This window comes from Microtus ochrogaster, unplaced genomic scaffold (genome assembly GCF_000317375.1).
Source record: "Microtus ochrogaster isolate Prairie Vole_2 unplaced genomic scaffold, MicOch1.0 UNK3, whole genome shotgun sequence".
In the NCBI taxonomy this organism is placed as follows: Eukaryota; Metazoa; Chordata; class Mammalia; order Rodentia; family Cricetidae; genus Microtus; species Microtus ochrogaster.
The window spans coordinates 11,867,907-11,895,802 of record NW_004949101.1 but is presented as its reverse complement, the minus strand read 5'-3'; the positions used below and the strand labels follow the sequence as shown (position 1 = coordinate 11,895,802).

Sequence of the window (27,896 nt, the reverse complement as noted above, 5' to 3'; positions counted from 1 at the left end):
CACAGAAAAAGTAAAGAAGACAGCAGTCCCATCTGGCATGTAAGTCTCAAGAGGAAAATCTAGGGCCACTTTCATTAACAGTCTAGAACGCTTTTCAGTTGTCCATGTTGGTCACATCCTTAAAAGACATTGTCTTAAGCTGCAGGTTAGAGAAATACTACTAGTGACATGAGAATAAAAGCAGAACCCAGATGCTCTCAGCCGCTAAGAGAGAAGTAAGAAAGTGGGGTTGGTCCTATAGGCTTGACTGTGGTCAGAAAAGTGGGAGTACTTATTCCTAGCCCAGGCCAAGAGAGACTCAGTATCCACACCTCCTTATCCAGAGTATGAAGCCCTGTGTTCTCCAGAGGAAAACCCTAAGACCTTAACCTCATGTGAATTTTTTTTGTTGTTTTTTTTTCCAGTTCTGTCCTTTCTTAGAACAGCTTGTGGGGGCTGGAGTGGGAGATGTAGACCTTAGATTGTGTGTCAAGCATCAAATGAGTCGAATAAAGTACCTCAGAAACCTGCAAACATCTAGCACTTTAGTAAAACGACCAATGAAAACTTTGCTCTTTGCTCTGCAAGCAGTGTAATTGATAGTAGTTGATACCGTGAAGGCTGCTTCTGAACTCAGCAGTTGAAATTCATGATGAGCCCTCATGTTCAAAACTTTACCTCTGTTAGGAAACTGGAGGGATGATGTCACAGCAGGTGCCATATTCCACTTTCCCACACTGTCCCATTTCAGGGAAGAGCCCAAATGACTACTCACATTTTCAACACTGTATACGGGGTGCCACTTGTATGCAGGGCTCCCTTTTGAAGTGGTGTGTTCATTAGGTTGAAGCTAGGGACTCCCCTTTTAGGGATGCTCTTTATTAGGAAAAAGATCTTGGATGGGGGACCAGAAGTCTGTCTGGTCCTCAGACTGCATTACTCACCAGCTTTCCAAACACTCGGGGGAAGCTGATTAAAGGAAGGCCAGACTGGCAGTAGAAACCTTTCCAGCTCCAGCTGAACTCCAGCTCATAACTGCAAATTCTTCCCGCTCAGGAGCACAGCACCATGCAGAAGTTACACTGCACACAAGTTGACAAAATCGTGGCCCAGTACGACAAAGAGAAGTCAACTCATGAGAAAATCCTGGAGAAGGCGATGAAGAAGAAGGGGTAAGACTGCTGGTTAATGTCTGATCTCTCCTCCCTCTAGCAGTGTGACTTTGCACAGCTCAGCTGCCTTAGGCCACGGAAGAACTTAGTGTGGTTTCATCATGAAGAACTACTCCTAGAAGAAAAGAGGTCCACTCATTTCCAACCCTGTCATCACAGTGGGGTGTGGCATTGGTCCCCTTAGTCGTGGTGTAAGGATGATCTCAGCTGAGTTCCCCAAACCTTTAGTTCATGGTAATTAGTTCTGATTTCTTTAAAAAGAAGGTTTAGCATCCAGGCAGTGGTGGCACAAGCCTTTAAATCTAGCACTCAGGAGGCAGAGGCAGGTGGATCTCTGTGAGTTCAAGGCCAGCCTGGTCTACAAGAACTAGTTCCAGGACAGGCTCTAAAGCTACAGAGAAACCCTGTCTCCAGAAAAGGAAAAAGTCAACAAAATTTAGCTGAAAATAATTTTGAAATTAACTCTTCTACTCTGGGAATTGTTTTATAAGTAATTTTAAAGGGTACAAATATATAGTTAACTGCATTTCATCAGAGTCCAAAAATGGTTTCTTTTACAGCATATTATTTGTTAATTGTTCTGTGCTATTATTAACTACCGTTACTACTATTTCACTGTGCCTAATGTACACAGTAAACACTGGCATAGGTCTGTTCATAGGGAAAATATGCTACAATCTTATATATCTGTGGTTTTAGGCATCCACTGGGGATCTTGGAACATGTGCTTGTAGGACACGTAGCTTCATTTTTTGATAATATTAAAAATCCCTTCATACTGCCTTATAATAATCAGACAAAAAGTTGACATTGGTGCAGTTTCATTGATTAAATAGCAATAATTTGTCCAGTTTCCCAATATTCTTTCTGGCATCCTCTCTGGAACGGCACGCTGCACTTACTTTTTGCTCTGTCTTATTCTCTGATAGATCCTGTCTCTCTCTGTCTTTCATGAGATTTTTATTTTGCAACATGACTGCTCAGTTGTTTTATAGAACACCGCTCTCTCTGGCTTCAGAACTTCCTCATAGGTAGAGGGAGAAGAGGGAGATTGTGCGTCTTGAAGAGACACACCCCACAGTGCAGCTTTTCTCATGGTACAGGATACCAGTGTAGGTGATGGCGGGTCACACATGGCACTGCTGGCCTGGTTCACTTGGTGAAGGATGGTCCTAACTGATATCCATCTGCATGTCCTGTTCAATGCTTTACCACTTTTTAGTAAAAAACTTGGGGGTGATAATGTCAAGAGTACACACCGTGTGTGTGTGTGTGTGTGTGTGTGTGTGTGTGTGTGTGTGTGTACATATGTATGTATATATATGTATATATATATGTGTGTGTCTATATACATTTTATATATGTTCTATTTCAGACATCATATTGGGCCCAGTTTTGTTCTCCTTCAGTGGATTTTATGATTTTATTTAGCGTTTTAAGTCTTTGCTAAGGTTTTCTAGCCTTCCACAGTGTGAAAGAAAAAGAGAAAATAAGTACAAATGACTTTCTAGTTTTTTCCCTTATTTTTTCTCTTTAACATTCAGTCAAGATATACCTAGAAAACTAAGATTTTTGAACTCAGAATGGACTGTGTTTGTTACAATTCTGGTCTCCAAAATTCTAATTTCAGGACATGGAGCCAGCGTCCTTCTTGGGGCACCAGTGGCAGATAATTATGTGCCCTCTCACCTTGGAGGTCACGTTTGGAGTTGCCTTCATTTTTATTACAGCTATGTTTTCCAGAAAAACACTCACCAGACAATTTGTATACAATTCCCTTTTGTCTTCCGCATTGTTTTTCTGTGTGTCACTGAAGCAGAGCCACAGCGTGTTGCTTTAAAAGCATTCAGATGTATATTTTAAGTGAGTCAGGACAAGTTTCTGGTTCCTGGATTCACACTATTGTGGTGGAGGAGGCTGGAAGGTCATTCTTAGCAACAGAAGCATGTGGGAGAGCATGTTTGCATCACTGAGGGCCAGGAATCAGAAGGAGAGACACACACCAGCAACAGTCGTAACCATCGTGTCCTTAATGACCTGCTTCTTCCAGCAAAGCCCTGATCCTAAAGGTCCCTCAGCCTCCAAGAATAAGGCCACCTGGAACAAGGCATGCAGAGCATGAGCCTCTGAAGACATGTCATACTCAAACCATGAACATGACTCTTACAGACTTCTGACTGTATCAGCAGCGTTAACTTTTAAAAATGTCATTTTCTCATTTTCAATGACATCTTGAAACAAAATGTTGAGTGTGTGGTATAGACCCTAATATTGTGTTAATAAGGAGTGAAGTCTTGACAGATTTCCAACTCTTTCTAAGAATATACTTATTTTTATTTATACATGACTTTTCAACAAATGTTCTATTTTTTTCTGGACCGCAGTATTGTAATTTTTCTTTTTTTCTTTTTTAAAAATGAATTTTTGTTACTTTGAGAAATTTACACATGTATCCAATGAGATACAATGATAACGTCCTCTGTTTTCTCCCTCTGAATCTGCCATATTCCTCTCAACACACCTCCCTCCCAAATTCATGTCTTCTTTCTGTTTTTGAGCCCACTAAATCCAGTTAGTGCAGTGCTTCTGTGCACAGATGTGGGCTCTTTCTGTGTTTTACTGTGAGTTTTCAGACACAAGAACTATATAGTAAGTTTCTCTATCAAGAATGATATTAGGCTCCTAAATTTGTAACAATAATATCCCTAGAACTTTAGATAAGAACTCACTTTTATCTTATTATTTTCATTCTCAAGTGGAATGAAAGTTATGTTTATGACTGGTTCTTTCATATGAGACACTGGCCATGGAGCCATCCTCATGAGGAGGTGGTGGGTTCCACCACACATAAAGCTTTATGTCACATTATAGGAGACCGAAGAAGCCTTCCTGTAGGTTTCTTTCTGAGCCCATGCTGCCAGATACAGATCTGCCCCCAGGCTCTGCAGAGAGACTATTCTCAGTACTTGAAATGCAAGACCTAAAAAAACTCATGGAAAGCACCTTCACAGCCAGTTATCAGATATTTTCATCTGCACAGCCTACTCCAAGGGGAGCTTCCTGTTGCCACCTAGACTTTGTGTTTCCAGGTTGCCAGAATGTTGATCAAAGGGGAAATTGGTCATATGTGTTTAGATATTTCTGTAATGAGATTCATTTCCAGAACATGCGTGGGTGACCTTGGGCTGAAGATGGTTTGAGTTGTGATTTTCCAGCTTCATCATGGTGCAGGAGTTACTTGCATCCAGGAATGCGTGAACTCGGAATTCTGAATCTTGCCTTTTTGCATAAGTTTCTAGTCATGGGATAATTTCTAATCAGCATCGCCCAGTCAGCCACATTGGGGGATCAGGGAATGGTTGATCCTCTGCAGGAGACTGGGCAGTTTGCTTGGATTAAATGCATCTTGCATTTTTGATACTTTCAATTTAGAGTGTAGGTTAATCAGAACTCATTGCCATGGTCAGTGAAGAAGTTTTCCCTACTCTTCATACCCAGCTGAAGGGCATGGGTCAAGTGGGCAAAGGCACTTTACTCAAGTGTTCCTGCCTAACTTCAGGAAAACTGTCTCTCAAGAAGATTCCATTCAGCTTGTTTAAGGTGGCAGGGAGAAGGTGAATGGAGAAGCCAGAGAAAGAAAAAAGCAAATGTTGGAGAAATCAAAGCAAACATTTCTGCAGGGGCAGAGAGTGAGTAAGGCAACGCGCGAAGGGGAATAATTATGCAGTCGTGACTTCTTAATATTACAGGGATCCTTAGCTTATACCAGCTGGTTAAGAAGGCTGGATAAAGCCCATCATTACATTTACTGTGGACGTTTGTCTGGAATGAAGCCAGGGGAACATTTCGGCTTGCTGAATAACAGACTGGAGAAGAAACACCCTGAGTACCAGTCATTGAGAAGCGGCGGGTGTGACAAGCGAGTGCATTTGCAGGGGAGAGTGTTGCTTTCTGAGGACGCTTGGTTCATAAAATGAAGCACTGTGAGCTGGGCTAGCATAAGCCAGAGCATACGTGCTGAAGACAGAAGCCCAGGTCCTGTTCTGGTTTCCGCAATAACGTGAAGAAGAAAATACCAGCACTGGAATCAGCAGTAATGGCTTCTGGGTGATCGCCTGGTATATGTTTCCTACTCAGAAAAGAATAAGCCACCCACTCCCTGCTATGTAGTGCCAATAAATGCTATTTTCTTCCTCGCTGGCATGTTTAAAAGACAAAAATCTGGCTTTATGACCAGAATGAGGGAATTAGAAATTCACTTCAAGACTGTTTTTATTCCTAATAATATTTTATGGAATAAATACAAAACAGCTTAAAGAAAAGCGGGAACCAAAATGGAAACTCTGACAACAGACCATAACAAGAAGATAATTGCTAGGTCTGAAGTATATCTGTGTGTGGTTGAATTGAGTAATCATGGTACAGATAAATTTCTAAGGTGTGAATCTATTCCTGGAAAAGCGGATGCCGCCCAATGAGCCATGGCATCATCACACGTTTGATGACTATATTGTCTTCATCAGAAAACGTTGTCACAGAGGCCCAAGGGAAATGAAAAGATATCTAATTTCTGGCATGCATTTTCACGTCTCCATTTTCAGGGGAAGTAATTGTCTTGAAATGAAAAAAGAAACAGAAATTAAAATTCAGACCCTGACATCAGATCACAAATCTAAGGTAAGAAAACACCCCCACTTTTTTTAAAAAAAAAAAAAACAGTGACTTAAAGAAAATATTTTATAGTTTATTTTAGAAGGGGCATCTCAGGATTGATTTGGTATCAGAAGCAGTAGCGGGTAGTTGGACTTGAAAGATGGGGTCAGAGGTTTGTGCTTGCTGCAGCTTTACCCATCTTTGAGAAAAGCCCCTTCGTGGAACATCTTTTGTTCTTGTGTGTAGAAATAGACTGACGATACTTACGTTGATGATCCTGATGCATCAAGTGAAACAGTGAGCAAAGGGGCTGGAAGGAAGCCCCGCAGGTACTGAAAATACAGACTATGCTTCTCTACAGAGGGAACACCAAGCACTTGCTTGTATTTTACTGCATCTTTGCTAGGACTTTTAGGGTGATAAAAATTAAGCTGACTTTTTAAGAGTTGAACCTAACTCCTGGCAATTTCCCCAAGTCAAATGAAACTAGGGTTTTGAAAGATCTTAAGTAAAGCTGTGAGCCTTTGGAGAGGACCTCAATGCTAAGACTCAGGAAGAACACAAACATGATTTCAGCAATAATAAATTTTAAATTATTGTTAAAGCTCTCAATTATAGCACATGCTTGAAACAGCAGCTTTATACGGTTATGTAAGGCTTTATCATCCATCCCCATGGCTCTGACACATGCACAGACCAGTCACACTGTTCTGGATGGAGTGAGTGTCCCTCTGTGCTATTTATTTTGCATGGCAGGGACTATGCATCATTCTCCATTCTCTCTTCCTCTTTTTAGCTTTGGATATGAGAATTAGTGCTTTATGTACTATGCCCTGAGTTTTAGATACTTTCCTCATGTAGATCAGAAGTCTTGGCAATGGTATCAATTTACTTTGGCTGTGTCATAAGCTGCCAAAATGCAATGCCTTTAAACAACTATTATTTATTTGCTCATCATTCTGAGGGCCACAAATTTGGACTATATTCAAGCGGTTGACAGCTCTGATTTTGTGGAGCTCACTCAAGCATCCACAGTTAGCTGAGGGTTGTTATCCTCACTTGTATATCTGAGGGGTTGCTACCTGCAGGGTGATTGTGTGCCTTGCATGGCCTCCAGCCTCCAGCAGGGCAGTCCGGGCTCGTTTGCAGGGCACCAGCCATAGAAAAAGGAAAATACCTTGTTTGTATACCTCTGCTTTAGGCACACTTGCTGTTGTCTCGTTGAGTAGAGCAAGTCACAGAGACAGGCAGATTTCAGGATTTGGGGAAACAGCCTCTAGCCATTTACAAGGAGCTGAAAAACCACGTTGCACAAAGTGTGGACTTGAGAAGTGGAAGACTGTTTGCCCTAGTGTCTATTAAGGGCAATGAAGTAAGCTATAATCTAGGAAGAAGAGGACACTCAGTTCTCTCTTCAGACCTGTGGTCTAGTAGAGGTGAGGCATGAGATGAGGAAGTGTGCTGGAACTGACCAAGACCCAGGCACACCCAAGGAGGAGACAGACAGTGAGATAACAGGACAGTGTAAGAGACTTAGCAGCCAGAGTGACAGGTTGATCTCAATAAAACAGTCAGTGATTGTTGCTTTTGTGGGTTGTAGATGCCCATCGAGTCACGAAACAAACTGGCCTGCATGAGTAGCATATGCTTTCAGTGCATAGCTGACCCAAAAGGTTCCAGGTGACCCATTCCATCTTCCCCACACAGGTCAAAGAGATTGTGGCCCAGCACACAAAGGAGTGGTCAGAAATGATCAACACACACAGTGCCGAGGAGCAAGAAATCCGGGATCTGCACTTGAACCAGCAGTGTGAGCTGCTGAGAAAGCTGCTCATCAACGCTCATGAGCAACAGACCCAGCAGCTGAAACTCTCCCATGACAGGTGGGAGAGTCAAACACCGTGTGTGTGTGTGTGTGTGTGTGTGTGTGTGTGTGTGTGTGTGTGTGTGTGTGTAAGAACAAAAACGAGTGCAATGTATCTCGTACACTTAGTATAAGGAAGCTGATTTATATGAAGTAGTGTCTGCTAATGGCTTGCATGTGTTAGGAAGACACCACAATCATGTAAAGTTAGCTCGGATTGCAAGTTGCCTATAATGCATACTAAGAAATAGTCTTCCTCCTCTAAGTGTTTTGGGGCTCAAGAGTAAATAGGGCTAGAGCGAATAACAGCTGAATTCTCTTAGGAAGGTAAGACATAAGTCCTGGCCAGTGGAGCTCCTAGGGTGGCTTTTCATCCCACAGTGGCAATGCATTCAAGAGAGCCTCCTTTTTTACTATACATTGCCAGGGCTGCACTTTAGGAGGACAGACTCAGCCAAGAGGTAGCCAAGACCTATCAGTTCATTTGCTTATCCCCACTTCAGCAACGGGCATATTGCACTTGAAATACTGCCTGGGCTGAGCTGGACTTCTTCATTAAGTACTTACTGTATGCTATAATCAGGGGTATGCTGATATAGACAAAACAATACAAAACAAAAAGTTTATTCCAACAAAACAAATGTTCATTTAAAAAAAACATGGCAGCTGCATAAATTATATGGTTGTATGCAAAAACTTCCAGCCTTACTTTTGGTGAGACGTCCTGACATAGAAAATAAAGTGGTTTTGCCATAGTTTCCAATTCTCCCACGAGACAGCCGAATGGCGCCTGGTATGATCTGGTTCTGTCATGATGCATGCTGCTGCTGGTGGAGTTCTGAGTTCTGGTCTGCTTCCATGGGTTAAAGGATGTCTTGTCTTCTTTCTTCAGGAGCGCTTCCGGTTGCATGTGTGCTCTGAGTCAAGTCCCCGTAGCAGTATCCCTTCCCCGCTTTGAGCGCTGCGACAGTGCCAGCTTGTAGGCACCTCCCCTTATTTCAAAATGGGTTAGAGTACGAGGCACTTTCGAATCATGTCTCTAACCACATGGAGAAAAATTATAAGCCTCAAAGTTATATAGTACCCGAAAGAAATAAAAAATTTAATTTTTCATTGATTAGAAAGTCATTTAAATACGTGTGCACACATACACACACGCACACACACACGCAAACCCAGCTGCTAATTTATCTTAAAATTAAGTCTGTGGCGAGAGCATTCCTCCTCACAGTAGCATCAGGACTAGGGTTGTTTTTTTTTTTTCTTTTTAAATCTCTATTGCCTAGTGTATCGTTTCTTTTTGGCTTTGTGATTGTTCTCATTTACTGAATGTTTGTTAGCAACATTCGGTCATTCGTAAGCGAAGGAAAGGAAGGAAGAATGAGTGTCTGGAAAGATCACTTTACTAACAAGTTGCGGGAAACTGAGAGCATTTGCCTTGGGTCCAGGGTTCCTCTCATTGTCCTGCTGATGGGATACAAGGTGGCTGACTAAAATCCTATTTTAGCCTTGCACATCCCTCTTGATGTAGAACAAACCACTGGACCTAGGTAACCAGCGTTCTTGCCTGTACATTCAGCACAAACTCCTAAGGAGATCACTTATTAAGTGAAAAATTATTTGTTATCACATCTATTTTAGTCTTCTAAACTATATGCCTTTATTATACACAAGAGTGATCCAAAAATAGACATATCTGTCATACACACGTGTGTACTTACACAGTCACTAGTCAGCTGTCAATACAGATCTGCTCTTTCCTATACTTGCAACTATTTAGTCCCTTTCATTCCCATGGACTGTTGGTCGGCAGGAAGGTCACTTGTGAAGGTTAGAGCATCCTGTCTCGTCCATCTCACTGGGTCCCAAACAGAGCATGGTAAAGTTGAACATCTGTGTATTTCTTTTTTGGAGTAAACACAGCATCTTTGCTCAAATATACCAGCCACAACACATGTCTCCACTAGGTGGCAATGCTCTCCTCAGCCGTCGCTCTCCTTCCTGAGCTAGGGTGCCTTCCCTCCACTGCCAAAGGACAAAACAACTCCATGAGCTCAGGCATGTAAAAAATTTGAACTCGGCCCTATTGTTACACATTGTCTTTGTATCTGTTGTTTTTCCTGTTATATATCACAAAGACACCCCTTTAAAGCATATGATACTTTATGGTAAGCACCAGGACTTCATCTGTATACTCACTAACCTTCAACTGTAGCCTTATGGAGTTCTTAATCGCCATCATACGTCTCTCCATTCATTTGCTTCTTATTTTTATTTCATAGGGAAAGCAAGGAGATGCGAGCCCACCAGGCTAAGATTTCTATGGAAAATAGTAAAGCCATCAGTCAAGATAAATCTATCAAGAATAAGGCAGAAAGGGAAAGGTAAGTGTGAAGATGTCCACTGGGACAGTCTGGGTTCCTGGGACAGTGCCAACAGCATTAGACTGTGTAAACTCAACATGGATCTGAGCTGTAACACTGGAGTGTCCTAAGAGTCCTGTTAGTACAATTACTATGGAAGGAAATTATCACTGCAGTGGTATAGTAGTTCCCAATATTTTCCCGATGACTGCCACTGGTAAACTGTATTTATATTCACACAACATATATAAAACCTGACAATAATCGATTTAATTCTGTAGCATTCTTCCTGCATTCTACCAAACCGTCATGCTAATCTCTCTCCAGCTCAGGTGTCAGCAATTCTGGATGCGATGGTTCTGAGTTTCAGGTGTCATCAAATCTGGATGTTATGGTTCTGAGTGTCAGGAAGGCTTCTTCTCGCTTTGACTTACAACCTTTCGACATCAGGGATTATATGTAAAGCTTCCGCATAGATTCTGGTTTGTCTATGAGTTAGGTGAGCTGTCTGGAAGGAGAGATTGAGGTAGGAATCTGGGTGGATATGACTTACCAAGCAAGTGGTCTTCCTCAAAGAAGATGGGAAGATAAGATGGGGTGGGACAAGACCTGATTAAGGCTGTGGTACCAGGTGTTATATGCAAACCTTCACTACAGCTGTTAAAAGGAACCACAGGTGGTTTTCAGTAACTGTAAACCATAGTGGGGTGTTGCCAGGGAACACAGATAACAATCACCTCACTACCCATCATCCATCTGTGAGTATCCAGAAGCCTTCAGTTTCACAGACAAAGACCAGGCCAGAACTGTGGGAGCCATGGACAACAAGGGTCCTGCTCATGGATGGATGATAGCTGGTGAGATGGCACTGAACTTGGGGACCAAGAGGAAAAGGAGTGTGGCATTTCAGGCTCACGTGTCACTCCGTGAACCTAGAAGACTTGGCAGCACAAAAGTGGGCTCTCTGGGCTTTAACTCGGCGCCCCAGCCTTCTAGGGTACTCAGTGGGTGCTGATGTTTCGAGCAGAACTGCCTCAGTTGCATTTATTCTTTTCAGCTTTTGAATGATGCTAGGTAATAGCAAATCAAAATATGACAAAATACAAAGCATCCTGCCAATTAACTCATCTTTTATAGTGAAGTTTTGCTAAATGCCATTTAACTATAATACCCCACCAATGGGAAATGGAATTCCATAGTAGTTTATCTTTTTATTATATTTATTTATTTACTTTATGTGAGCATGGTATGTGAAAGAGAGCAAGACAGAGAGAGAGAGAGAGAGAGAGAGAGAGAGAGAGAGAGAGAGAGAGAGAGAGAGAGAGAGAGCATAGGAGCACCCACAGTCGTACAAAGTGCTCATGTGGAAGTCAGATGACAACTGTCAGGATTTGGATTGCTCTTGTGGGTCCCAAGGATCAAACTCAGCTTCTCAGGCTTGGTTGCAGGTTCCTTTTTCCACCAGGCCATCTTAGTGGCCCTCCACAGTCATTTTGACCTGGAGATGAGTGCCGTCTATGCCTCCCAGGAAGAAGGTTCTAGGGAGATCATTACTCATCCGTCCAGCGATTGTTTGTAGTGTGACATGGTTGTGTCTCTCTGACTCTTGTTAACTTTTCAGAGGTGCCAGTCTGTGCACACTTTCTCAGATAAGGAACTCTGTTTAAAAGTGTTCATATACATAGAAACAAATATATCTTCTTCAGTTCAAAACCCTCAAATACTCTAAAAATACTAAATATCGATTAACCTTTAACTTGAATTGTTTTTGACAGTGTTGTTAAATTTGGGCTGTACAAAGTGAAATATAAAATTCACCATTAAGGCTGGGATTAAATCATCCTTTATTGTATTTTATCAAATATATTAGAAAGTAGACTTAAGTTCATCTGAGTTCAAATTTTCTTATATTTTTTTGCAATGCAATGTCTTATTGTGTTTCTGAGGCCAGCCTGGAATTCACTAAGATCCTCCTGTCTCAGAATATTGAGCTCTGGGGTGAGTGGGGTAGCTACCACACTCAACTCTTAAATCACCCAAAACTCTAAGGTGTTGCTAATGTCATTATCCAGGCTTTAAAAATATTGTCTTTAGCTGGGTGTAGTGACACATGCCTTTAATCCCAGCACTGGAAAGAGGGACAAGTGGCAGAGGCAGGTAGATCTCTGAGTTCAAGGCCAGCCTTGTCCAGGACAGCTGGGGCTACAGGGAGAAACCATGTCTAAAAAAATTATCTTTATCTTGATGTATATCTGTTGACTGAAACTTTTTGTCTATCATTATCTGATCATAAAGCATCAACAAATATCTGTTTCTAAAATAATGATAATAACCTTTGTGCCAACAAGTCAACCACCCCTTAAGAAGCACATGTATATGGTTGTGATTTCAGTTTTATCATCCTGCTGAGGACTAAAGTTAAAGGTTTATCGTAAGACTTAGCAAGACCAATAGAAACTAAAATGTTATTCTATTCCTAGGTCAGAAAAGACTTTGAACAGACATTATAGGATATTTATAACAAAATGAAAATGCAAGCACTGTTGATCATGGACAGAAACTGCAGTGATGTTTACATGAAAAGCTTATTTCCTAAAAGATGTCAAAATTAATGTTGTGAATACTCAAAGAAGATATAAAGGTAGAAACCAGAGTGAATACCAAGATCCCAATTCAAAATGAATAACAAAATGCACAAAGTACTAGAATGGGGGGGGGGGGGAAGCAAGAGAAAGCATCCAGAAAGTAATGACTTTTGTGGAAATTGTGGGAGCAGATGAGATCCTCACTAGACTGTCAGCAGGAACGATCAGGAGGAGAGAAGAAGCAAAAATTAGTGGTGTGTGGAAAGAAAACTGAAAATAAAAGAGGAAAATAATTTTGAAAGGCTTCTATAATGCTAATGGTACATTTGAAAATATGCGTAGAGTGGAGAATTACTTAGAAAAATGCATATGCCCCCGTGGACAGCCCACATTTACATGAATACAAACAGCGCTAATTGGATTTGGAGGTTATTAATAATGTTAATAATAAAAAGGAAGATGTTGGAGGGAACTAGTTGAGGGCACTGTGGGATGTTGGAGAAAAATCGTAGGAAATTTACATTGTATACACTTATAAATTTTCAAAGAATAATTATTAGTTTAAAAGAGAAAAGGAAAACACACATGAAAGGACTGCAAACGGAAATGCCTGAAAAGACGTTGTCATTAGAGAAGTCCACCCATTTGGGTGTCGTGTAGTCGTGAAAAGCACCTCACCTACAATCAGGGGCACAGTTCAAACAGCATGATGCACCCACAAAGGGGCAGAACTGTCAGCATCTCGTAAATCAAGGTTGGACAGCTGTCTGGGGAAAGCAGTCCTCCTATGCTCCTCTGGCGTAAGAAATGCAAATTAGGGTTAAAGACAGAGTCATGGGATGAAGAGGAGGTTGTTCATATCCTACCAGCAAGCAAGTCTGCAAGCTTGGGCTTGTGAAGGAAGCCAAAAACACCCTACTAAGTCCTTAAAACACACAGAATGATGTTAGCATGCCTGCAGTACTCATCAGTGCTATGTGCGATCTCATTAGAAACACTGAAGCCTGGGCCGCTCAGCCCTTCTGAGTCTGACTCTGTGGCGGAGAGCACAGCAGCTATCTTTGGTAGATCCTCCGGGTAATTTATGCACAGGAAAGTTTGAACACTTAGAGGTATTTCTCATGGACACAGCCATATATAGTTAAAATTATTAAAATATAGCTAAGTAAGCCTATGCCAGCCCCAGTACTTCCTCCAAGGAGAGGAAGAAGGGAAAATAGAATCTGAAGGAGTGCAAAAGAAGTTTAAATTTCATATGTAACATTCTCTTTTACTTATGGACAGATGGCTGTGTGGTTAGGGGTGCTTACTGTTCTTGCAGAGGACCTCAGTTCTCCTGCCAGCACCCACATGGCAGTTCACAACTGCCTGTAACGCCAGTACCGGAGGATCCAACACTTCCGTTGTCCACAGAGGGCTCCTGCACATACAGGGTGCAAATAAACTCGTGCAAGGAGATGTGCATTTACTTTAACAAGATAACAAAGATCTTTAAAGTCGGAGACCATAAGGAAACATTATTGGTTAACCTGAGTGATCTGTATATGGTTGGTTTTTATGCTTTCCTAAGAATTTTGTATGTTTAGAAAATGCTACAATAAAGATTATAGGAAAAGGAAGCAATAATCTAATCCGGAAAATGTGGTGCAGGAAGACTGGTTCTTATGGCTGTATGTAAATCCCGTATCGTGTCACGCTATTATCTGTCTCTATTGTTTTTAGGCGAGTCAGGGAGTTGAACAGCAGCAACACTAAAAAGTTTCTAGAAGAAAGAAAGAGAGTGAGTATTTCATGCTTTTCTCGGCACTCCTCTTTGAAGAAAAAATTCTGTGAATAATAACTTGTGCTAGCCTCCCAGCCTTTCAAGCTGGTTGCCTAATTTCTTTATTTTTCTGTACCCTAAATATTCCAACATTGCCCCTCCCCAAAAGCCAAAGCAATCTCTTACTGCTGTCACTATGGAAATGATCTGACAGCATTTTATGTAGACTATAAAGCCAAATTTCAGTCATGCAGAAGTGTTCAGTTATTTGCTAAGATTTAGGAAAGGAGAAGATATGCCCAATATGATTTATGAATTTAAACTCCTAACAATTTTCGTGGTATTTTTCATTCCTTTTTTAAAAAAAAGTTTGGTTACCCTCAGTTAAATGATGAGTTTAATAAGCCATCCGTCATTTGTAATGTTGAGACTACAACTTGAAATTGATCATATTTTTTTCCAGCTGGCGATGAAACAGTCGAAAGAAATGGATCAATTGAAAAAAGTCCAACTCGAGCACCTAGAATTCCTAGAGAAACAGAATGAGCAGGTATTTCCCCCAACGCACATGGCAGACATCTGCAGCCCATCAGCTTCAGGGTGGTGGTGCCGTGGCCCACAGGAACACTCTGGGAAGGACTGTGGCCCAGAGTACAGGGAGTGGGGAGGTAGAGAGCCTTGCTGGGTGCTTGATGTACTTTCTCATTTTCATCTAAAAAAGCCAGAAGTACCTTTTGTGGAGTGGGAGAAGAATGTGGGTGTGGGGCGTGAAGAGTGCAGAGTTGTCATTTGGATCAGTCATAGGGCTGGGTTTCAAAAAGGATATGAGCAAACAGGTTGCAAATTACTCCTCCATTTTCATGTAAAGCTTTGCAGCTTGAAGTTGGTAGGTGTCAGCATATAAAAGTCAACCAAAAGAACCATCTCTCTTGAGTGTCAATCTAAAAAAGTGAATGTGTAAATTCTCCCCAGAGCGTCACAGTGGGATCTGAGTTTGCCTCCATAACTCAACAAGCAGCCCAACAGCTTAGCATCTTCTCACTGTTTTTTTTTTTTTTTCTCAAAGAAAAGAAAAACACTGACTAGAGAAGTTCAAGCTTACACACAGTGGTTAGTAGACATCACTTGCTCAGGTACCTGCACCAGGGCACATCTGCTTCCCCGCAGTGCAGCATAGCAGGCTCTATCCCACATGGGCCTTCCTTACAACCTCTGTAGCTCTACCAGAGTGAACATTTCTGTCTTACTTGGTCCCATTTCATTCTTTGGTTTGGACATTGTACTTTGTTGATGATTTGCATCCATTTAGAAACTGCAAAGAGCTTTTGATGAAATAATAATGCATTTTTCTTTTCTATTTCTTCCCCTCTAGAAAGCAATCCTATGTAAGATTTTTTTCAGAGTAAATAGCTCACCCTGAAGAATACTTCAGAAGGAATTACATTTTAAAAGGCCCTTGAAAAGAACACAAAACCATAGTCATTTTTGTGTTGGAGCTTAGGTAACACACCTAGCTTCTGGCTTCAAGTCCTCACGTTCTGTTGGACAGAACTTGGTCCTCTCTTGGTACCGAATGAAGTGTCTTAATTCTAGTCACAGCCCTGATCCCCAAGAGAGACCGGATATGTGTTTGGTCCTTGAAGTCCAGTTCTTTTGGCTTCATCAGAATTCATCATATTCTGGTATGCATTATGTTTTCCGTTTTTAAAGCGCATTCCAGAATGTGTCCCTGGCAATACAAGTCTATAAGAAAGGGTAAAGCTACCATCCCCAAAAGCTTCAGAACTCACTTCAGAGGTTCAAAGAAAGTAGAGGGTGAGGATATCTTGAGAGCGTTTAGGATCTGCTTTAAAAGAAGGGCATGATGAAAGGCAAGGCAGAGTTAGGTTTTAACTATCTAAATTAGGAAACTATTTAGAAATTACTGTGTCGCTTAGCAACAGGTTTGACTAAAGAATGTAAATGTGCTAAAAATTGCTCATCACTACATAGTGGTGTAGATCAGAGCTACAGAATACAATGTTCAGGTGTTGCTGCTTTTAAAGCATAATAAAGAAATCATTATGAGCATTAAACTAAGTAATGGATAATTCAAACCACATCATATTGCATTAAAATATGAGGTTCCTGAGAGTTGTATTGATTGGGTCATGTTGTAAAGATGCTGGCTTTTTGTTCTTAAACTTCACATAATGCCTATTAATGTGTCATAAGATCATCTACCACCCACAACTCAGGCTTTGAGTCACAGAAACTTACGAAAGCACCCAACGTGAAAAATATCCAGATGTAAAACTGTAATGATATTCAAGGAAAAGGCATTCACTATGTCAAATAGCAACTTCCAGCAAACATAGAATTGGGAAGGAATTCCTACATTAAGGTTCAATTTGCAAATATCACTTGCTCCATAGCAAATTAAACGCTAGGTTTTTGTAGTGTGCTTTTAAACACAAGGCCAGGAAGTGCTGGACTCACAGTTTGTCTGCCTGCTACAACACTCTCCTAGGCACGGTGCAGGGGTCCACTGTATCCACCTGTTTCCTCATGTCGACAAAGGCTGGAGCCACGTAACAGAACTCCATCCATAGTCAAGCAAGCGTTCCTTCAGGAAGGCAGTCATCATCTTCACGAAACCCCAAACTTCTAAATCAATCTTCCAAGCTGCTGCTAAGCCCCAAATTTCTCCCTGTGTGTAGATCAAAGATGATTTAATTTAACCACACATACAACATAGCCCTTTCTACTTTATTTTCCCTAGTCTTGTAGAATTCCCAGCCATGCCCTACCAACCCCAAAACAAAGCCTGGTGGATCTATGTAACTAGACTACTGTCAGAGGCACTGGTAGTAACAGCTAACAGGTTCACACAATTCCTTCTCGATTCTGGATCCTGTGGCCTTTATAAACACTTTTTAGCCTTGTGTCTGTCCTCAGCCACTTGTTCACTTAGACTTCCAAGGGCCAAGGCATTTTTTTTTTGTGACTTAGTTTTTCCCATAGTTCTCCAACACAGTGTTTCATCTGTCTTGACATATACCATTTCAGACATTTAACAGTATCATTACTGTCACATTCAACTCTTAAAAGTTAATATCTGTCATCTACACCATCATTCAATAAAGTGAGGTAAAGGGCTCAGCTAAAGCTCAGACAACCTACCCCCTTACAGGAGAGAGGCACACGTGGGACTAACAGGCATTGGTTGTTTGTTTGGTTATTTTTATTCCTTTGTTGAGTCGGCTTGGGGAAGGTTGTTGTTAATGGGTGTGTATGTGTTTTATTCTTAGCTTTTTTTGCTTTTCTGTATATGGTTTTGCATTCATTTCTCAAAATCACTTCAGTATTCATTTATTTTGTTTTCTATGTATGACTCAATTTTGACATTACTATTTTTGTACAAACAGCTTTTGAAATCCTGTCATGCAGTGTCCCAAACACAAGGTAGGACTGAAATTTTGATGATAAGCAAGACCTTGCTTTTCTCTGGCTACATCAGTATTCTTGATTTGATTTCCATTTATGACTCCCATCTGGTCATAACTAACTAATATCTTAAGGGGTTAGACTTAAAGCCCTGGCTATTTCATGCTTGAATTCCTCATCCTACTTAATCTGAAATGCTGTCACATCTGTTTGTGGTAGTGTTTTAGTCAGCATTTCCAGTTGTAAATCTGGGAATCAGGTCGTTATCTTGAAGAAAACCCAGACATAAGAACACTATTTATATATAATGTCTGTTGGTGCTTTTCAGTAATGTAGTATTGTGGTCTATGTGCAGAAATGTTATACTACAATGACTTTTGCTATGTTCTTTGTTAAGTCTGATCCACTTATGACTAGACACCCCTTGTAAGGTGACTATATAATTGACTATTTAAAGCAGGAACAAAATATTTTGGAGAAATATTAATAGCCAGACTTCAGCTAAGTTGTCCCAGGCAATAGAAGTAGATGGTCACCCTGCTCATGTGAGAATTGAGCTCTCAGGATAACCTTTCAATGGCATTTTATTATGCATTCTATACTATGTTCAACAGAATCCTTAAATGCAAATGCATAGGGAATTTTATTACTGTCCACTGAACATCAAGTCATTTACTTTCCAGCGCTGACAATGTCTCACAGCCATCTCTTATAATACTGTTCGTGTCATTCTTTCATGTTTGTATATTTTTCTCCATTTCTTCATTTTCCTGTATTACTATATGTCAGGCATTGAAAATTATATGGGTAGAGGGAATCATGAGCCCCAAATTTACGCAGATCTAAAATTCTGTGGTGATGTTATACCTTCCCTCACTAAAATGAAGGTGAAAGCCATAGTGTTAAAACACTTCATTGTCTGTGAGAAACTGGTTTTGTTATGGAACTTCATTTGGGATACTTAGATACTTCTAGTATGATCTAGAATTGACCAGCCCCTCCCTCTGACTGTCCGTTTAGCTGGAATATCAAAGAAGACATAAACAGTAGCATCAGGGCACTTCAGAATCTTCCTTCCACAGTGTATCTTTATAAGTTTTCTCCTGTTTCCATCCTTACCTGTCCTTTGTTCCAGTGACCTATCACTGAAAGGGGTGAAGAGGGACTGTTTCCCTACCACACCAAAAGGTGCAAGCATGCGGGTTGGGTATCTAGGCTTTCGGTTGGAAAGTCAAATTTGAAATGAATCACTCGGTTTCCCCATGTTCCCAAGTAATTACTTGTTACCGGGACCTGCTTCTGCTGACCCTTTTGAATAAGCTAGTCGCTTTAGTGACTATCTTAATTCATGATATTCAATTAATCCTGGCTTATATCCTGGTGTTCCATAAAAAGTAAATTATTCCAGAAAAGCAAGAGCTCCAGAGTTTAGATAGTAAGATTTCTGGAATCCTCCATGCTCCTGTAATGGTATGTTGATAGGTACTCCTGTCAAAGCAGTGTAATGTATATGCTTTTACCTTACATATCCCCATCGAAAGACTCAAGTCTTAATTACTTTTAATTAAATTTTAGACTATTTGAAAAATGAGTTATACATAAGCAATGCTATTCTGAAAATGCTAGAATTTTCCACACAAGGTACCAGCCACACTAAGTCAAACAGTTTGATCATCTAAGTAGTTGGCTCAACTTCTTTACATGAGATCTTCCCCAGAAATTTATAGGCCAGTTTTTCTCAGACTTTTATGTGCATTAAACTCTCCTGGATGATCTTGTTGGATAGATTCAGAGGATCTTAAGTAAACTCCAAGATTCTGCATTTCCGAGAATACCCCAGGAAGTTCCGAGGGTGTTGGTCTACTTGTCACATGTGTGAAAACAGGACAGGCCTAGAGGAAACAGACAAGAGCCAGTGGGGTCCTTCAGATGGGGATTTCCATGTGTAAGGCCATGTTTCTGGTGTTGTAGGCGAAGGAGATGCAGCAGATGGTGAAATTGGAGGCCGAGATGGACCGCAGACCAGCAACAGTAGTATGAAACTCCAGAGTGCAAACTGAGGCTGGAAAACCATGGACCATCGGGAGATCATGCCCAGCTCTAAACTCAGACTCCACGGACAAAAGCTGTTTTCTGTTGGATTTTTTTTTTTTTTTTTACGTACAAACACGGTGTTATCTGAAACCACACAGACTGGGGATGACCAAATGTTCTTCTGTTTAACAATTGACTATTGAATTTCTTTGGCCAACCAAAAATAGCTATGTATTCACAACAACAATAACAAAGAATCTCCTATTCCTGACAGGCAGAGTCGAACCGTGCTACACAACTTAAACATGTTTGCTAAAAGACAGCATCACAAGTCAGTGGGCTTGATGTTAACAGCTCTGCTTTGTGATGCATTAGGACATGTTTGAGCTGCTGCTGCAAAAAAAAAAAAATAGTGCATTAGTAACTTAATAGTAAGCGCATGCACTAGAAGAAGCAACTCTGTCTACAGTTCATTAGCAGAAGTGGCGGTCTGCTATCCAAATCACTTTGTGGAATTTCCTATACCTAAGTTACCTCATCAGAAAGTGCCATGTCTTTACCATGCCATAAGATGCTAATTTCCTGTCAATGTTGCAGAAACTGTTAGACTAATAGAGACACAGAAGAGTGTACCTGTGCCAAGCTCATCAGTGCTTCAAGGGGGACTCGGCAGGCTCGTTTCAGAAAGTTTACAGCTGCCACTGCTCTGTAGGGATTCCTTCTGCAGGTTCCAGGTGTTCCGGTTCACTATACACTATAAAGGTTGTGAAGTGGTTATTGGCAAAGGTTTGTAAATGTGACCATGTACAAAGTATTTATACTCCTTAATTCTCACGGTTATAGTGCGAAATCATCTAAACATTACCACGTGACAAGACTAGTCAACAGGAATCATAGACCTAATGTTTTGCATGATGCACAAGCACCAGTTATGACTAACCTGTTCCAACACAGTTACTCTAACACCAAATAACTACTGGTTAAGTAAATGTATGGCACAGAATATTATTTGACTATCAAGACTTTTAGCATAATAAAAAAAGTCTATATATATGTGTATATGAATTATGTGGGCATTCTTGATACTTCAAGTTCTAGTTTGAAAAAAATACATAACTAATTTAATTTTACACAAAAATATTTATGCAGATTTTCAGACTTTCATATCAGGAAATAACCTTTTTATGTCTGTTAAATATCCAAACGATTTGCTACCGTGTAAATCTGCATGGTCTTCTAGCCTGCTGTAGTTGCCTTGCAGCTGGCGCCTCAAGTGTTATGCTGGGATCAAGTCGTGCTACCCAAGCCCAGAGGAGCGCACAGAGACCTGGTAGCCTTGGGCGAATCAGAGTCCTGATTTTAGGATGTAAAATGCCAACTTAATTGTTGTATATGATTGTACAAACAGATTCTGTGTGTTCCTCTGAAGAGGACAGAGAAAATTATGATAACATGAAGGCTGAAATCCAACTTACAACTTCTCTAATAAAAAATGAAAACACATGTTATATCTGAGTATTTGCTTCCACAGTGTTTTCTAGACTCCCTTTGCCTTCTCATATATGATCTCCTTGTAATTTTCTAAAGGGGCTTTATTTCATATCTCCGTTATGATTTCCCTTACACAAAACACATAGATTCTACATAGAGAAGTCATGGGTTCTTTTGCCCTCCGTCCCCCAGTGATGATTTGAGTAGCTTTCACAGACCGTCAAATTCCTGGTTTTCTTATTTGTGAAACAATGGAATCAGACTGCGTATTTTCAGCACCAACATCCCATTTTAGTAAAAGGTTTTCTTCGCAATTGTGTTGCCAGTTTTCAAAGATTTTGATCACTTCTCTTCCTCAAGGCCAGCGGTTCCCCCAAGAGCCCCATTTGGCTGGCACTCTGTCTCCTGCACCGCAGCCACCATTAGCCATTGCCTCTGCTTTTAAGGCTCCTATTGTTAGGCGTCCCAGAAGAGGAGTGAATCCTGGGCTTGTTGGGGGGTGGGGTGAAGGGAAGGTGCTGTCCTGGAGCGGGGGATGGGAGGAATGGAGGGAGAGGAAACTGAGATCAGGATGTTAAATAAATAAAAAGAAGGCTCCTAGTTTTCCCATTGTCCTGATCATGCCTTCTCTGTGTTTCCATCATTCTCTGCCATAATTAATATTTCTATCTTGCAGTTTTAGAGTCTGAAGCAGTTATTTAAGCCAGATTGTTTTTAGTATTTGAAACATATTTACCCACAGATCTATTGAAACAATATTAAAGTAAACACAGCTAAGATAACATGGCAAAATTATGACTTTTTGTTTTTAAATATATATTGCTCAGGGCTGGAGAGGTAGCTCAGCATTTAAGAGGGCTTTCTTTTTTTTTTTTTTTTTTTTTTTTTTTTTTGAGACAGGGTTTCTCTGTGGCTTTGGAGCCTGTCCTGGAACTAGCTCTGTAGACCAGGCTGGTCTCGAACTCACAGAGATCCGCCTGCCTCTGCCTCCCGAGTGCTGGGATTAAAGGCGTGCGCCACCATCACTTGCATTCTCACTCAGAATGACTTTCTCTGTTTCCATCCATTTGCCTGCAAATATTCTTGCAGGTGACCAGAGTTGGGTTCCCAACATCCATGCCAGGTGTACAACCACCTGTAACTCCAACTGTAGGAGATCCAATCCCCTCTTACCTCTTTTAGCACCACAAACATGTGACAGACATTCGCATAGACACGAATACATTTTTTAAATTTTTATTTTATTTAATTGACCCTTTTCCCATTTATTTTACATACCAACCACAGTGTCCTTTCTTTCCTTCCCCTCAACTCCCATTTACCCTCAACAACAACAACAACAAGAAACCCTTGCTAATTAAAGTGGCTCATTCGCCTCTAACATTAAGAGCTCTACCGTGTTTCGGGGCATGTTGCTCTAGTGTCTGATCCCCATTCAGAGAACTCTGCCTTCTAGGGCCTCCTAGGATCTCCTTCGCTAGGCTCTGGCTACAAAGGAAGCTCCTTGTCTTCCGCTATGTGGGAGGGGCATTCTTTTGGCTGTTCATTTTGGCATCCTTCTGGGATATGCAGACCTGCTGGATCTTTGCTGTTTACCTCAGATTCATCCATGACAGCATCACCTTTGACCAGGTGTCACTACAGTACCATGTGGTTCTCATACAGTGGAGCTTCACAAATCCAGGAGACTTTGAAGCCTTTTGGAATTATGCCCTAAGACATACAAAGTGAGTCTGGTTCCGCTAAGCCCCAAGATGTGCCCGAGTTTCTACCATATCTTGCTTCTTCTGTACCTAGGACGTGTACTTCCAATTTAGGGCTCTGAAAACTTCGCACTTGATTCTTCTTTTGAAAGGGTACATCTTTGTCAGAAATCAAGTGGTTGTAGGTCTAAGGATGTATGTTTGTGTTGTCTGTTCTGTTCCCTTGATCCTTGTGTCTGTTTTTGTACAGGTACCACGACTCTGCAATATAATTTAAAAATCAGACACTGTGACAGTTGTAGTCTATCATTCAGGATTCCTTTGATTCTCATTCTCTGACCCCCTCTGTGTGTGTGTGTGTGTGTGTGTGTGTGTGTGTGTGTGTGTATTTCTTTGTGCGTTTTAGAACTGTTTGTTCTAGTCCCTTTAATGTCATTATAGTATTAATGCAGATCACATTGAATCTGGAAGTGACTTTTGATAAGATAGTCATTTCTTAGTATTCATTGGGCTCAGCCTTTAGCATCTTCTAGTATCTTCTTTAATTTCTTCAGTGTCTTAAAGTTTACATTGCAGAAGTCTTTTACTTTGTTGGTTGGGTTTATTCCTAGATTATTCTTTGAGGTGATTATGATTGGCTTTTATGGTCTGTTTTCTTTCCAGCACATTCGCTCTTGGTGTTTAGAAAGCTATGGCTATGTGTTGAATTTGTATCCTGCTAAAATGTATCTCCACTCAGAATTTCTGGTGGGGTAGAGCTTGGTTCTTATCTTTATCCTTCCTCAGAGGACATTCTTGATAAACTGGAATACCCACACAGTATTATACTTCTCTAAGTAGGTTTTTTTTTCCGTTTTAGAAAGCTGAAGAACAGCATTATGGGAAAGAAGCTTGCCAAACTACAGGAGCATCAAGATCGACTCCATGTCAACATGGGACATATTTATAGATCTCAAAGAATGAAAATATTCTGCCAGTCATATGACATACCACACAATGATCATTAAGGCATTTCTTGATTTAACAGATGATAAAATGTGAATATGTGCATGTGAGAACTTATGAAGCAGAGTATTTCAAATATTTTGTACATAATCTTCAAACCCCAGGCCTTAAAGAAGGAAGGAAATCTCAAATATAGGGCACAAGAGAATCCTTCAGAAAGCATACAGAACCGTCAACACCTGGGTTTGAGGTTCAGCAATGAGCTTTCAGGAAAGTAATTCAAATCACAAGTCAAGAAATCTGGTTTCCCTTAGGCTTAATCCAATCACATGCCTTTAATTCTGCTTGTGTAATCACTCTTACCCCTGCGAAGTGAGCTTTGCTCTTTCCTCCTCTACGTGGTTTCCTCCTTATAGATGTCAAGAGTTAAACAGACAGTGTTCACATTGTGCGTAATAACAAATAGGGCTCAGTTCTCCATCTGTCCTGCCCATTTGTTTCAGCAATGCATAGCCGGTGCTAAACCTTGGGGCAATCTTGTTCTGCTTGACTTCATCAGATCCCATCCCCAGCTGCTGATACATCTATAAATCATATCTCCCTTTGTAGGAAGTTTCTCTCTCCTTCCTTGGAGCTTCTCTGCTTCCTCGACATCCAGTGGTTTGAGCTTTTCCCTTCAGATCTTTTCCATATATACAGAATCTTTTTGCCAAATGAGGGTCCTGTCAGATCTCGCTCCGTTCCTGCTCAGCAGCTGCAGAATAAAACTGAGATCACTGGAAACAGCGTTCCAGTTCATCTTCATTTCTCTAATCGCCTAACCCATTTCAGTTTAGCATTCTTTGTCCACAGACAAGTAGCACATCTTCTCTAGCCCACTACACAAGGTTCTGTCCTCCCCAAATGCCACCTCCTCAAAGTTGCCTTTGATTTTCAAAGAATATGTAGTTCTTAACCGTTATAGGATTATTTAAAGTATTTTCTGTAAGGTGAAATATACAACTTACAATTGTATGACAATCTTAAAATAAGGTGTTTTTTGTTTTGTTTTGGTTTTTGGTTTGTTTTTGTTTTTTTGTTGTTGTTGTTGTTTTCATTTATCTTCTCAGTTCCTCAAAACACAACTACCTCAACTCTGTTATCCCCTTTCAAAGTAGTGCAGAGCTGGGTAAGTAGTCCAGTGACAGAGCACGCACCTAGGATGTGCAATGATCCTCAACAATGCAAAAACTAAAATGACCAACTACCACAGAAGCTACGAGGAACTTAACAAATGACTCCATTGACATTAGGAGAGCTGTGGAAAGTGAAGAGGGGATGCTCATTTTACTCTTGGTGTTGTTTAAGGATACATCATTTCAAACCAGAAATAGCTTCTCCTTTGTAGTCACTTCTGCAAGTCTGGCAGAGGGCCATATTTCTTTGAACTTTTCTGTGGTAACTCAAAGGTTTGGAGAATCCCAGGCCCACTTTAGCGATTGCACCTTTAGTATCATAAATCTGAGGTGATGTATCTGGCACGAATATTTATGAGCTTTTGTCCTTAATGTTTCATGAAAAGCAATCTGCCTCTCTATTAAGGAAAAGGAACAGAAGATAGTTTTAAATGGCAACATCATTGTTTCTGCATAAAAAGAAAACACTGTACTGTAACAATAAAGGAGGCAATGCCCCTTCTGCTTTCCTCTCCTTGACTGACTTTCTTAGATATCAGTGTGGGGTGCAGCCCCTGAGCTGCTTCGTGCTGGGCGTTTTTAGACTCCATCACAATTCAACAAATGAGAATATTTCCAAGACTCAAAAGTCTGTTTTGCTAAGCAGCTGCTTATCTTATGTCCCAAGAAATTTCATCCCAAAAGAAATGAGTCTGCTTGTTCACAAAGATGTATGTTCTTCATTCTTCATATTAAACTAGAAACTAGTTGTATCAACACATGTGAACCCGATGTAAGTCTAATCATGGAATATCTTGGGCAGGGTCAGAACAGGTTCCCTAAGAGGTGACCTGGGGTGATGAGAATGGTGTGGAGAAATGGTTCTCAGAACGTGTGACAGAGACCCCTTGGATCATCCTGGGTTCTCAGCAGCCTGCATGAGGTCCTGTGAGTATCTCTAGTTTCCAGTTCAGTTCATCTCTGTGGAACGCTAAGGGGGTTGTGTGTGTGTGTGTGTGTGTGTGTGTGTGTGTGTGTGTGTGTGTGTACATTCAAATGAAGATGACACAGCAACAGATTAAAATGAAAATCACCAGATGCCTGTGATTTCTAGACATAGAAAAACGTGAGATGACGTAAACAGTAAACAGTACTCTACCAATGCCTAGTATTGTCATTCTTTCATTAAAAGTAGTCACATATTAGTTAATATGTAGTATTAGTTAAGTAGCATATTAGTCAATATGCTAACAGGTTATAGATTGATTGTTACTTTTATTGGACTGGTAAAATATTTCAAAATTACTGTTTTAATTTCCAAGAGTTGTATTATTTACAGACAAGAGTCACGTATACAAAAACTCAAATTTCTTCAAACTATAAACATGTGGAAGAGTCCCAAACTAAAGATTTTAAGAGCTGTTAAATTATGATTTGACTTGAGTGAAGATTGTGTGGACATAACACTGACCTGGGTATGCACTTAAGATTCATGTGCCTCGCCGGGCGGTGGTGGCGCACGCCTTTAATCCCAGCACTTGGGAGGCAGAGGCAGGCGAATCTCTGTGAGTTCGAGACCAGCCTGGTCTACAAGAGCTAGTTCCAGGACAGGCTCCAAAACCACAGAGAAACCCTGTCTCGAAAAACAAACAAACAAAAAAAAAAGATTAATGTGCCTCGCTACATGTACATAATCCAAAACCCTTTAAAATACACGTAGAAAAATAGGTATATGCTTATGATGCAGCATAAATGGGAAGAGTTAGCATATCATTCATTATACAGAAATAAATGCACATTTTCTGAAGATTATTAGGAATTATGTCAAAAATAACAAAACTTCCTTGAAGCCTGATGCTAAGTGGGCACCAGCTAAGAGGTGTAATTATCTAAGAGTTGGAGCACAAACCTAAATCTTTGTTTCTTTACAGAGAGGTTAGTCCATACCCTCTTTTAGGAAGAGAAGGAATTTCTTGGTTAATGGATGCAGCAGTGGGAGGGGGGAGTAGGAAGAAAGTGGGGAGGGTCAAATGTGGAGCACTTTCTCTTTATTCCCTTGTGCTGGTTAGTTTATTGTCAACTTGACACAACCTAGAGTTCCTCCCTTGAGGAATTGCCTAAATCAGCTTGGCCTGTGGGCAGGCGTCTATGGGGCATTGTCTTGATTGCTAATTGCCCCACAATTCCTGGGCAAGTAGGTGCTCCTGGGCTGTTCAAGAAAATTAGCAAGCAAGCTGCCAAAGCAGTGTTCCTCCCTAGTTCCTGCTTCAGGTTCGTGCCTTGACTTCCCTCAATGGTGGACTGTGCTGTGGAGTTGTGAATTCAGATAAATCTTTTCTCTGAAAGTTGCTTTGGGCCATGGAATTTGTTACAGAAACAGAAGAAAGTAGAACCCTTGTGTTCCAGTGCTTCCCATGCCACCTCTCAAAGTCAGCAATGGAAAATGATTAGAACCAATCCAAGAAGAACTACACTAAAAGAGATTGACAAGGAACTAAAAAATGACATTCAGGAACAAGCAGACATAACTACTTGATAAAGGTCAGCTACAGAAAAACTGAGGAATAAACAGATTGGACATAGGCAGTCCTAAGGGGGCTGTGCAGTAACGGAAACAATAGAGAGGAAATGGGAAAGCCCTGTATGCTGGGACAGACGTAATTATTCAGACATCAGTGTGACAAAGAATACTACTACCATCCCTGGGTGTCAGTGTCTGTGTGTGTCTGTGTGTGTGTGTGTGTGTGTGTGTGTGTGTGTGTGTG

General features: G+C 40.8%; 1 protein-coding gene across 5 annotated transcripts in view; it reads left to right on the top strand.

The window, feature by feature from the left end:
• The window catches only part of Plcb4 (phospholipase C beta 4), a 359,286-nt gene extending 337,945 nt beyond the window's left edge, over window positions 1–21,341 (top strand). For 3 of the 5 annotated variants that reach the window (XM_026788462.1, XM_013353188.2, XM_026788463.1), the window contains 8 exons: window positions 1,036–1,151; window positions 5,753–5,828; window positions 7,512–7,687; window positions 9,951–10,052; window positions 14,339–14,396; window positions 14,842–14,928; window positions 17,786–17,822; window positions 19,776–21,341. In XM_026788462.1, coding sequence (XP_026644263.1) covers window positions 1,036–1,151; window positions 5,753–5,828; window positions 7,512–7,687; window positions 9,951–10,052; window positions 14,339–14,396; window positions 14,842–14,928; window positions 17,786–17,822; window positions 19,776–19,864 — 741 coding nt within the window. In that variant the 3' untranslated portion in view covers window positions 19,865–21,341. The remainder of the gene's footprint in view (window positions 1–1,035; window positions 1,152–5,752; window positions 5,829–7,511; window positions 7,688–9,950; window positions 10,053–14,338; window positions 14,397–14,841; window positions 14,929–17,785; window positions 17,823–19,775) is intronic. The other 2 variants (XM_026788464.1, XM_026788465.1) reach the window with 1 other exon arrangement.
• Window positions 21,342–27,896: the final 6,555 nt, after the last annotated feature.